This window comes from Zootoca vivipara, chromosome 9 (assembly GCF_963506605.1).
Source record: "Zootoca vivipara chromosome 9, rZooViv1.1, whole genome shotgun sequence".
In the NCBI taxonomy this organism is placed as follows: domain Eukaryota; kingdom Metazoa; phylum Chordata; class Lepidosauria; order Squamata; family Lacertidae; genus Zootoca; species Zootoca vivipara.
The window spans coordinates 22,758,845-22,771,846 of record NC_083284.1 but is presented as its reverse complement, the minus strand read 5'-3'; the positions used below and the strand labels follow the sequence as shown (position 1 = coordinate 22,771,846).

At 43.3% G+C, this 13,002-nt stretch overlaps 1 protein-coding gene across 2 annotated transcripts in view; it reads right to left on the bottom strand.

The window, feature by feature from the left end:
* Positions 1-13,002, bottom strand: part of ARHGEF38 (Rho guanine nucleotide exchange factor 38) — a 53,980-nt gene that overhangs the window by 19,172 nt on the left and 21,806 nt on the right. For both annotated transcript variants that reach the window (XM_035112853.2, XM_035112854.2), the window contains exons 4-7: positions 11,597-11,744; positions 10,000-10,017; positions 2,557-2,756; positions 1,249-1,382 (exon numbers count right to left, since the gene is read on the bottom strand). In XM_035112853.2, coding sequence (XP_034968744.1) covers positions 1,249-1,382; positions 2,557-2,756; positions 10,000-10,017; positions 11,597-11,744 — 500 coding nt within the window. The remainder of the gene's footprint in view (positions 1-1,248; positions 1,383-2,556; positions 2,757-9,999; positions 10,018-11,596; positions 11,745-13,002) is intronic.

The following is a 13,002-nucleotide window of genomic DNA, read 5'->3' as shown; positions in this document are numbered from 1 at the left end:
CCCCCTACTCAGAGTGTTTCTCCAGTATTTGAGTTTGAAAAGTGTTTGCAAAAAGAACACCAAGCCAGAGAGAATTTACTGTCTGGTCTGAATAAAAATAGCTTCTCTTCCCAATTAAGGACATTTCACAGTGGCTGCGAGTGCTGCTAGCAGATAGTTGTAACGTGTGTGTGTGTGTGTGTGTGTGTGTGTGTGTGTTGTGTAGTTTAGAAGACGTGGGAGAGTCACATGGCTCATCCAAATGGCTCTGGGAACTGGGAGAACTACATTAGCAGTCTTAGTCAGTGCTATTTTTCTAGAAAAAGAGGTGCTGGAACTCACCATGAACATCTCCCCTTATAATGCAATGGTGGTCACCTGAGAGGTGCTGAAACGAGTTCTGCTGAGTTCTGCCTGAAAAAAACCCCTGGTCCTAGTCTCCATAGTCCAGATGTAACATAGGATTTAATTCACAATGGCCACCATTAGTTTGCACAGCTGATAAGGCCACATTCATTGCCCACACTCTTCTCAAGAGCCATCATAATGCCTCTTACTTGCCAGGATGGAGAGATTTTTGTCCCCATGTGTGTAGAAAACTTTGGCCTTTGATATAGCATACTATATATAATGTAATCATTCCATCCATTGCTGTGCCCATTTTTCACTCTAATGTCATGTACTATGGCTTCCAGCCCTGCCCACTCCTGACACGTGGCCCCACAGAAGGTTGCCAGTGGGGGAATGCGCCCCTTGTTTGAGAAACATGAATACAGTATCCATTTGGATTCCTGAATTCCATGGCAAAAGTCAGAATGAACGTTGCCTGCTGTGCTCTCAAGTCCTCTTCCTGCCACGATAAATCTATTAACGATGGACAGTCCCATCATATGAGCAGCTGCAAAGACTGTGTGATTGCAGCTACATGGCTCCAAGGGCATGACAGTGATGGTTGAACACTCCTTAACCTCTGTGGTGCAGCAACAAGCCCATTCTAGAGCAGAAGATGCAATACAAGCATTTCCCCTTCTTATCCCCATCAGAAACACAGGACTTCTTCTTGCCAGGCTGCTTCTGAAAATGCCAAGCACAGGGCTATCAATGAGCCTTGTGCTGCAGTTCCCAGTGGGCAGTTCTGTCTGCCTGTCAAATTTGATCTGCAAGATCGACCCTGATTAGGGTCTGGCCAATGGAGCAAAAAAGCTTCTCCGCTCTTAGTTTACACCCTTTAAAACACTCTGTAAAGAAAAATGCCAGACACCTAAATACCTGAGGTTCTCCTCCAGTCAGAATTTTCAGGTGGCCAGTGACTCTCTTGGATTTCTTACTAATTGAGTGAATGTTTAGTCTTGCAAATTTCTCTTTCAGGGATTCATCTTCATCATTTTTCTTATACTTTAGTACTGCAATTAGAAAAATAATAGGTCAATACATCAAACCTGCATTTATATGGGGCTGATCCTACTGCCCTTGAAAGTCATGAAGAGATCAACGAAAGACAGGGAGAGATGAAGGTTACTACGTATGGAAATAACAAGGATAATGAAAATCATTGTGGCCATATAAGCTTTTAAAAATCCATCTCTCTAATTGTTCCTGTTGTTTGTAGTACCATAGCTCCTTTGATGCTATTTACTGCAGAACATATAATTCTGTGTGCTATAATTTTTTCATGCCTTCACGATTTAAATCCCTAGTGAATCTGCTTGACAGAAGCTGAAACATAACAAGAAAAAAATGCCCTAACTTTCTTATACACCTTATGCAAATTCAAGAATCCAATGGTGGACCTGAAACAAATATAATATTTCATTTTCTCCCTCACTAGTTAAGACTAGTAGGCTGGAAGTCAAATATGCTGTTTTTCTCATGAGCAGCACCTGAGGTCACCTAGCTGGTAACTTGAAAAACAGAATGTTGAACAAGATGGACTTTGGTTTAATTCTACAAGGCACACACTAACATCTTTAAAGGACCCATTTAATTTTCACGGTCAGTAGCCATGTTCAGATAAATTGTGGTTTATCACAACACGAATAAGACTTACATCCTGCCCCTCTCTTAGCTAATCTTGACCTACCCTCTCCTCTTCCACCATGCAATGAAGTTCAGAGGCTTTCACGTTAGGAAGTTTCTTTTCATTAAATATAGTTTGCATTGTTGTCCAAACCCAGAAAAACCAACCAACTTCAAACCAAGGTTTATGAAGCTGCCTTGTTTCTACTAACCATAGTTGAGCTTAGCCACAGTTTAGTGTTTAGATACACCCTAAACTGTGGTTAAACTAAAATGGAAGCTTCCAAACTCCTTCTCACAGAGCATGCACCCAAACTGACATGGGAACATAAACAATACCTGGAAAGGCAGTTGAAACATAGGTTGAAGGCAAGACTTATTGCAGTTTTGTGAGCACAAGCCAAAAATTACAAGAACCCCACTGGATAAGGCCAAAGGTCCATGTGTCCAGCATCCTGTATTCTCCAGTAGCCAATGAGATGCTTCTGAAAAGCCCTCAAGCCAGGTTCAGGGGAAATAGCCTTTCCCTGCAATTACCCCACATTGTTGACACTGTCTTACCTAAATCCTTTCTTCTTTTAAGTTCATTTATATTTGTATTCATGCCTTTCACAGCAACCAAGGCATCCTGCAATGCTTTGTGGTCCGGGTGGGACCTGGGAGTTGCATTCAAGAGTTCACATAGCAACAAGGGATACTTCATCACACGTTGGATGGGTTTGATCATCAGAGATCCCATGTCCAGGAGGTTTGGTTTCCCCCTGAAATTTAAACAAAGCCCTGCTAAGTTCAATAAATGAAAGTGGGGGAGAGGGAGGTCTTGGTTCCTTGTAGTGGCTCCTTTCACAACAAATCCATAACTGGTGAAGCTATTCCTTTTACTGCAAAATATCTAGTGGATGAAAGAATATATGAACTTTGGAAAAACAAACAACTGTTATCGTGAGTCATTCTAATTGCAGGTATACCTGCTGCTAGCTAATGCTTTATATTCCATATTGATGCGGCTAATGCTTCCAGCTGTTTGATGCTAGGAGCATTTTCACCCCTGTAAAAATTGTGATTAGTTGTCACAAACAACCATTTAGTTTTGTTCCACTTGGCATTTAAGCCTTCTTGCTATCTTAAAACAAAAAAGTATACACATATGTCTCAAGAAACAGAACCCTAGGGTGCTAAAACAGTGTTTAGGGTGCTGCATGTGAGATCATATGATTGCTACCCCCTAAAGTGAACAGCAAGCAACGGTGGCTGTAGTCTGTCACCACTACATAGGTACTCAGTATGACATTGCCAAGCAGATGGCATCTTTAAGCGTACCTCTTTATTACATTTTCACCTCAAAGCCAGTAGCAGACAGTGTGATGGGGCACTGCCAATCACCTGACCTCTGGTCAGTCACTTTGCTGCCACACGGCAGAGGACAGAGGGCATGGAGGGCGGCAATAGTGTCAAGATTAAATGCACCTCCTGTTATTAGAAAGTTGGCAACCCTAATATAGAAGCATCATCATGTTCAACTTGTGTGTTTGGCAACCCATAAATCAATGCTTGCTTGTAGCATATATGCTTCTGATATATTCATTCTTTATTAAGCTCCCGTTTTTCGGTCCCAGCTCCTGCCAACCTAGCAGTTTGAAAGCACATCAAAGTGCAAGTAGATAAATAGGTACCACTCCGGTGGGAAGGTAAACGGCGTTTCCATGTACTGCTCTGGTTCGCCAGAAGCGGCTTAATCATGCTGGCCACATGACCTGGAAGCTGTCTGCAAACGCCGGCTCCCTCAGCCAGTAAAGTGGGATGAGTGCTGCAACCCCAGAGTCATCCACGACTGTACCTAATGGTCAGGGGTACCTTTACCTTTACATCAATGCTTGCTTGTAGCATATATGCTTCTGATATATTCATTCTTTATTAATATACAGTTGTACCTTGGAAGTCGAATGGAATCCATTCCAGAAGTCCGTTCAACTTCCAAAACATTCGGAAACCAAAGTTTGACTTCTGATTGGCTGCAGGAAGCTCCTGCAGCCAATCAGAAGCCGTGGAAGCCGCATTGGATGTTCGGCTTCCAAAAATAGTTCGCAAACTGGAACAGTCACTTCCGGGTTTGCGGCGTTCGGGAGCCAAAATGTTCGGGAACTAAGCTGTTCCAAAACCAAGGTACGATTGTATAATGTTTTTGAGGCAAACATTTCAAAGCCTTTCATTCTGTCGTATCTTTTCATTTTAAACAGTCCCATTTTTTTCCCCTTTCCTTCATCTAAAACATCTAAAAACATCTTAAAAGCAATTTCAGGAAAGATGCAAGCTGGGGAAGATCTAGGCTTGTTGGGAAAAAGTATTCAGTAGGTGCTGGAAACACATGAGAGACAGCACACATCTAATATTTAACAGGAGGGAATTCCAAAGGGTTGATGCCACAACACCAATGGCCTGATTCCTACATTGTTTGGAATGGACCTCTTGATAAGATGGCGTAGGATGAGATTATCTTAAAAAAATAAAAATAAAATCCAGCATTAGCAACCATACTCTTCCTTGCTTGATGCTGCACCAAATATTGGAGGGTGGGAGGGGGAGGGAGGGGAGGGGAAAGGGGGTGTAATTGGATATATTGATTGTTAAATTGTTTTTGGTCTCAATAAATAAAAAAGAAAAAAGAAAAAAAGATGCTGCACCAAATATAGACTTCTGCTTCTGCAGCACAATTGATTTTAAAACAGCGGTGGCGGCAGCAACTAGAAATTATTGTTGTTTTCCTCAGAAACCCCGTACTAATGCAAATATTTAGAAGCAGCTTCAGGAATGGCGTGAGGTAGATTTCAAGTGTGCCTTTGCTTCCACAGTTACTCTTTGGATAGCTTCCCAAGTGATAAACAGCTCTCTGCTTGCATTTGTGCATGACAAAATCTAGCAATATGGGTTGGAAAGATAGGAAGTTTGCGAAGAGATAATGGTTCCCCTGGGGCAGGAATTGCTACCCAGTTCAGCCCATCTAATTCAACCCAGTCAGATTACCCAGCGATAACTCTCCTTAGATTAGTTGTGTTTTTAACATGCATGTTTTAGCATCACACCGCAACCCTGGAGAGGGAAGGGAGGAGAGAGAGAGAGGAAACACAGTCTCCCTGCATAAGTTAAAACAGACCTGTAGCATCTTGTGACATACATTGTGCAGGAAAATTAAGCCGATAATTCATTTGTGATGCTTCTTCAGCCATACACCGTCTTCGTGTGGATTTAGTAAAAAATTCTAGCACCATAGGTAGCTAGACTGATCTCATCGCAAATCGCTGCTACTCCTTTACACTCATATTAACGCAGCTGGCTTAATTCTGACAGAATCCACTTCCTCTGCAGATGGCAGGCAATGAAATGAAGTCATTTGCTGAATAACAACATGTAGCTCCCCCCCCTACCCCCCCCCACAAAAAACCCTTGAAGTTGATGCAGTTGTAAAATGGAATAACCTCATGTTCTGTCGCCCTGAGCAACTTGAAAGGAGGACAGGGGGCGCAAAATGGAACGATGATCACAGATATTCTCGATTCGTGAAAAACCCAGGTAATCAGGCCATTGTTTGAAATCCTCTTTTCCTAAAGCCCTATCTGCACCATACTTTGAAAGCACTTTTGTGCCACTTTAAACAGCGATGCCTTCCCCCAAAAGAATCCAGTTTTAGAAACTAGTGAGCTCAAAGACAGTCAATGGAACTGATCTTGAACATTGACTTGGGGCAGGGAAGCAACAAGGTTTTGAATTTGTTGGACTAAGCCTCTGTAGCTTTACAATACTAGAATGGGGATTCTTAGCAGAAGTTAGCAAATGATGGGTTAAACTCAACAGGATGAATAGTTTTTTCAGAGGCTCAAGCAGGAGGCTGGGGGGAGGGCTGCTTGAAAGCCATTTTCCAAGCAGCAAAAAGGCTTTCAAATAGTGCTGTGCTGTGCTTTGAAGTCTCAACAACTGGTCCTTCAAGGCACAGCATCACCTGGCATCGTAAGTGGGTGGCCTGTCTAATAAAATGCCGTTTTACAGTTTAGTATTGTTTTTATCTTGAATTACATCTTGGAAGCGCACCATGATCATTTCCTTGCTTAGGGCCTCTAAACATATACCTGCTGTAAGTATTTTGCGGGAACGAGTCAAGCACATACTGAGAACTTTACATCTGTCCAATTAAAGTGGACTAAAGGAGTCTTGGGACATGGGAAGCGCTGTGGTCTAAACCACTGAGCTGATCAGAAGGTCGGTGGTTCAAATCCCCGTGACGGGGTGAGCTCCCGTTGCTCAGTCCCAGCTCCTGCCAACCTAGCAGTTCGAAAGCACATCAAAGTGCAAGTAGATAAATAAGTACCGCTCCGGTGGGAAGGTAAACGGTGTTTCCATGCACTGCTTTGGTTTCACCATGCTGGCCACATGACCCGGAAAAACTGTCTGCGGACAAACGTCAGCTCCCTCAGCCAGTAAAGCGAGATGAGCGCCGCAACCCCAGAGTCGTTCGCAATTGGACTTAACTGACAGAGGTCCTTTAAAGGAGTCTTGTTGCTCTAATGCAGAGTTTCCCAAACTTGGGTCTCCAGGTCTTTTTGGACTACAACTCCCATCATCCCTAGTTAGCCAGACCAGTGGTCAAAAATGATGGGAAACCCTGTTCTAATGCAACAAATCTAGTTGTTGTTGTTTTTAAATTTGACTTTCTGCAGTTTGGAAAATGACTGAAATATGTGAGATAAACAAATCATTAATGGGAAAATGTACAAACACTCTGCAAGCAAATCAGGAGGAATTTAGGAGGAACGCTCATTGTCATACAATTACCCCGTAAACAATTTGGAATGAATGCTCAATAAAGACTGGGCATAATCTAACCACTGCATAAGCTTTATACAAGCAAATCACGATGAATGGTGAATAACTGGTTTATCAATACAGCAGTGTTCATTCTCAGATGTTGTTGGACTACAACTCCCAGCAGCCTCAGCCATGCTAGCACTTGGTTAGGGATGACAGATGTTGTAGTCCAACACTACTGGGGACCTGATGTTGAAGAACACTAATCTGGTTGGACTCTTAGGGATGTTTCCTCTATTTTATATATGAAGGGCATTTTGTTAAAAAAACAACTAAGGCAGGAGCAACATTCAGTCGTGCATCTCCTTACCTATAGTGTCCTGCTTCTCATTCCAAATAGGCTACCAATATTTTAAACTTCCCCACAACTGGGGAAGTTGCTCCCTTGTTATGTGATAAGTGAAGAACCAATATGTTCCAAGCTGAATAGTTTTAGAGGAGTCCAGCAAATGGGACAGTACAGTGACTCTCTTCATAGAGAAGTTATCTAGTACATTATCCCAGTTTAGGGAACTACACTGGCTGGGATTTCGCACTACAGCACACTTAGCCTAAAGGCTAATTCAGCTCTGCACTGAACTCAGCGACGGTTATCTGGGCAGAGAAAGAAGCAGGCAATTTGGCTTGACAGCTTGGGGGAGCTGCTACCACGCAAGAAAGTACAGCATTTCTCCCTGCTTAAACTGAGCGGCAAACATCTATCCTCAGAAGAATTCTGATTTCACCGTGGCCACATATTATTTCTGTGTGCGACTGTCAAAAAATTATTCACAGATCTCACAGAGGTATTTATTCTGCCATAATCACCAATCTGCTGCCTTTGCTGTGAGTTATGGGGCTCAGCGCAGCAGCAAGAGAAAGGGTTACTGTGAAGCTGAAATGTCTTGGAGGCAGGTGTTTCCAGGGCATGAATCCACAAGCTAAAATGCTCATTAGGGTTTCCAAGAACAGGGACCGTTATTGTGCCTGAATTGTGAAAGCCAAAAGGTTTCGTGGGTCCCCCTTATTCAGCCACCACGGGGTCATCCATAAACTGGCCTCTGAAAGGTAATTGCTGATGAATTATTGACCAATTTACATCCCATGTGCAACTCACAGTTTATAGCATCTGTTTTTGAAGGTGATAAGCGCACATTAATTTGTGGAAGTGCGGCACAAGCAATTTGTGGCAAGTCTGTGCTCTTCTTACACACACACACACACACACACACACACACACACACACTCAGGCTTTTCTCTCTCTTTTATATGGCTTGTCACAATCTTTACTCAGAATCTCTTGATCTTTATCTAGAGAGGAAACTTTTTAAATTTTTGCCTCATCCCATCCAAGAGGAATCTATTAGATGGACCCATTCACGCAACACAGACATTCAGCTTCCTGTACAGGTGAAACTCGGAAACTTAGAATATCGTCAAAAAGTGCATTTATTTCAGTAATGCAACTTAAAAGGTGAAACCAATATGTGAGATAGATGCATGACATGCAAAGCAAGATATGTCGAGCCTTTATTTGTTGCAATTGTAATTATTTGTCGTTAGGCGGGTCAATTATAAATGGAATGTAATTAATGAAATGTAATAGTGATGTTTATTTTTGTATTATTGTAACTATTTGTTTTATTACTGTGGAATTTCCAAAAGGAAGCATTTGTAAAAATTAAAAGAAAAAGAAAAAATAATAAGTTGCATTACTGAAATAAATGCACTTTTCGATGATATTCTAATTTTCTGAGTTTCACCTGTAGATCCCCAGAAAACTCATCCACTTGGTGCATGGGAGGGGATTATTTTCAGCCCAAGGCAAAAAAAAAGTGGGCAGGACAACAGGTGTGACACATACCTCTGTACAGTAGGCTACACTGCCACCATTGGCCAGTGGCCCATGTAGAGTAGCAAGGAAGAGACATTATCACAGTTCAAGGAACTTGAGGCAGGCATGTTCGTAGGGCCAGTGAAGGGTATGACCTAGGGTGATGGGGTGTGGCCTAGAGTGGAGGTATGACCTGGGGAGAGATGTATGGACCATTTTGGACAGGGCCGTAGCTAGGGGGTGATGAGGTGGGCCCCCGCCAGGGGCGCAGATGAGAGGGGTGGGTGCAAAATCAGCTAAAAATTCGTCCATAAATAAAAAAATTCATTATTGCCTCATAAGAAAAGGTTTTTAATAGAGGGTGAATTGAATTGGAGGGGGGAGGGGTTGGAAGAGAGGCGGAGAGAAGAGCTAATTTGTCAGTGGCTAGGGGGCGCGATCTGGACAGTTCTGCAAGAACACCTCTGATTTTGGAACCCCTGGCATCAAGTTCCCAACCTCTGGGCCCAGTGTACTCTTTTCATGGATCAGTCAAATATCAATCTGGCAGCATAACATATTCCGCCCCCCCCCCCCGCCCCCAAGATGACAGCCTGATGAAGACTGCACAAAAGCCATTTCCATTGCTTTAAATTCAGCTAAAAATAACCCTGTCAACTGCCCCCTTGCTCCTTTGCATCTTGCCGAATGGCACAAATAGCAGGGCTAAGAGGAAGAGAACAGCAGTCTCTGCTTTCGTAGAATTCTGGCTGGAAATCTGGAATTTCTGGGGGAAATGACTGAGACACATGAAGCAGCAAAGCCCAGCTCAAGTCCTCTTGTCCCAAGGGTATTCAGCAGGAGAATATGGTGCCCCTTCCAACCAGTGGTTTTTCGAACTGCAGATTTATTTATGTATTTGAATTTTTATTTTCTGCAGTTTCATAAAATATATCGAAGTGGTTTACAACATAAAATACAATAAAATCCACCTATAAATATCTCTTTTTTAAAAACCCAATTAAATTATTTTGATTTTATGCTTTGTTCTGGTCACTACTTAGGCTCACCTTCATTTTGAAGGGGGAAAGTGGAAAGTAATTTATGAATGAATGAATAAATTATACCGATTTCCCAAACATGTTGCAAGTGCTGTTGGATTCCCACTCACATCAGTCCCACCCAGCATCTCCATGTGCGTACCTAGGTCAGCAAAATCTGAAGGACCATAGGTTCCTCACCCCTGCTGTCCTTCACCCACATCACTCCAGATGTTTTGGACTACAACTCCCATCAGCCCTGCCTAGCAAGGTAAAAATGTAATAATAATAACAAAAAAGAAATATGGTACATACCCTTCTTCATATATCGTTCTGCCGAGAGAGAGAGAGAGAGAGAAAGGGATCTATTAACAGTCTGATCCTCATTATATGGAATTAAATGGCCAAGTCCATACGTACAGTGGTACCTCACTAGACGAACACCTCGTGCAACGAAAAAACCGCAAGACGAAAACGTTTAGCGATTTTTTTTCAGACTCGCAAGATGAAGTTTTCTATGGCTGTGCCATAGAAACCTTCGCAAGACTAAGCAGGGCAGGGGCGCCGCGAGGAGGAGAAAGTCCAGGGATGGCCCATCAGGGAGACCGAGCCTCCTCTGGGCAGCCCGCCTGCCTTGCGCTTCCGCCGCCGCCATCGCCCGGCTTCCACAGGGACATGGCGATTGGCGCCGCCGCACCAAAACGGCCGCTGGCAGCTGAGCAGCAGCTCGAACCGGCAGCCAAGCAGCAGCAGAACCCCGAGGGAGTGGAGCCCCTTCTTGGTTGGGTGCACGGGAGAGCTGCGTGCGAATGGGAGAGCGCGAACGGGAGAGGCCAACCAGACAGCCTGCCTGCCTGCGCGTGAACGGGCTGGTTGGGCGTGAGGGTCCACAAGCCAGATTCTTAAACCATACTTTAAAAAGCTAAACAGATTCAACCAATCATAGTTAACATTAACCACAGTTAAGGTTCAGGTGACATGGCCAACAGTGTAAGCTAAAATTAAAAGCTTTCAAACTCCACCTTGTAGCCGTGCAGCAGCAGGAGGGAGATGCTTGCCTAGGTCTATTTTTGCAACACTAAACTATGGTTTGCTGTTAGGTCCAAACCATACCAGTGGGGGTTACTTCTGAGTAGACATGTTTAGGATTTGGGACCAAACAGTGTTAACTTCCAAGTGTTGCTCCCTTGCAATACCCAAGGAATACTTAAATCAACTGCATTATTGGACTTCAATCACTACCAAAATAATAATAAGGCAACCTGCTAGTAAGGCTTTTTTGTTTTCAACATATGTCCTAAATCAGTCTTCCCCAATCTGGTGCAGCTCAGAAGCTTTTGGGCTACCTGACCAATGGTCAGGTATTACGGGAGTTGTAGTCTAAAGCACCTGGGGAAGGCTTTTTTTAGATTCTCTGGGGTTATACACAGAAGCCAAATAGTTCAGATAAATCTGATCCTACAGCTTCCTGAAAAAGCAGCTTGTAACGGGAAGGGCCATAATGAAACGGCTTGCCGGGGGGGGAGGGGCAAAGACAAGCCCCAATATACTTATGCACAATTTTACAAAATGAGGGTTAAGGATTTTATTATGGTGATAATTTAATTTAGACACCGATGTCCTCAATGTATTAAAAGGATGGAATGCTTCAGTTTAAGATGGTGCTTCCCTGAAGCAACCTTTAAAAAAAAAAAGCCTGTTTCGATGGCATCTTGGATATTCTTTCCATTTGGGATCCCTCTAATAACAGTGAAATATATTCATATTTCCAGGAAAGGCGCGTAAGTGTATGTTCCTAGTAAACGCCATAAAACTCTGGATTTATAGGAGATATTTTGTTTTATATCCATTTAAGCTCTCCCATGACAGGCAGTGAGCAAGGGGTGGAGACAACCATTTGAAAAGTTCTTACTTTAAGGACAATAGGCAGTCACGTATATGCTGCTTCAGTTCTTCATCTTTTTCGTAGGATTCCAGCAGGACGTGTGCATCATCGTGCTGGTAACAGTAGATTTTATACGTGTCTTCTAGTATGTCTTTCATCTGCAAAAACACTTGCCCTGTTAAAGTGAAAACAAAAAAGCCAAGAAGATGGGGGGGAAAGCACAACGTCAGACAATTTAAGGTCTGCTTCAAATATGTGAACCTGACAGGCCTTTATGGAAGACCTGCTCTCTGTCCCAGCTACTCACGAGATATTATATTGCAGTACAAGAGACAGTGACTTCACCAAGAATGTTGCATATGAATACCTTTCTGGGTAAAATCTGTTGGTCTTCTCTTTTTTCTCCCTTATCTAAACATTTTAAAACCCAAAGCAGGTTTCGATGTGCATTTTAACTCTTCTAATGTTACCCACTATATGCTGGGACCATTAAGATGGGCCAATGGTTTGATCCAACATTCTTACATTGCTAAGATTGGTGGGAGTTGTAGTATCCTCTCTCTGTGTGTATAACCCCCCCCCCCCACACACACATATATATACATACACGTGCACTGATGATAGTCATTGTTTGGATGGGGGGCTTTTATCCATTTCTGCAGTCATACAATCAATCAATCAATCAGTAGCTGAACTGGGTTCCACACAGTCACAAAAGCAAGTCACAAAAACGAAGGCATAAGCCACAGTCACAAGTCAGTCCCATAAAATGAAGAACAAGTCACAGTCAAAAAAATGAAAAAGCCACACAAACAAAACCACAAAAAATAGCAAAAACAAAAGCTCCTCTGTGTTGTGTGGGCGCTCAGGACTCAATAGCCAACAGACTCAATAAAGGTAAAGGTAAAGGGACCCCTGACCATTAGGTCCAGTCGTGACCGACTCTGGGGTTGCACGCTCATCTCGCATTATTGGCCGAGGGAGCTGGCGTACAGCTTCCAGGTCATGTGGCCAGCATGACAAATCCGTTTCTGGTGAACCAGAGCAGCATATGGAAACGCCGTTTACCTTCCCGCTGTAGCGGTTCCTATTTATCTACTTGCATTTTGATGTGCTTTAGGTTGGCAGGAGCTGGGACCAAGCAACGGGAGCTCACCCCGTCACAGGGATTCGAACTGCCGACCTTCTGATCAGCAAGCCCTAGATTCAGTGGTTTAACCACAGCGCCACCTGGGTCCCCTAAAAGACTCAATAGGAAGCCTCTAATTAGCAGCAGGGGACTCCATTTACAAACAGAACACACTCAACAGGAAGCGGAACATGTTCTGCTTCCAAGGCAAAGTTCACAAACCGGAACACCTAGTTCCAGGTTTGAAGCGTTCTATTTCCAAGTTGTTCATAAACTAAGCTGTTCTAAAACCAAGGTACCAAGG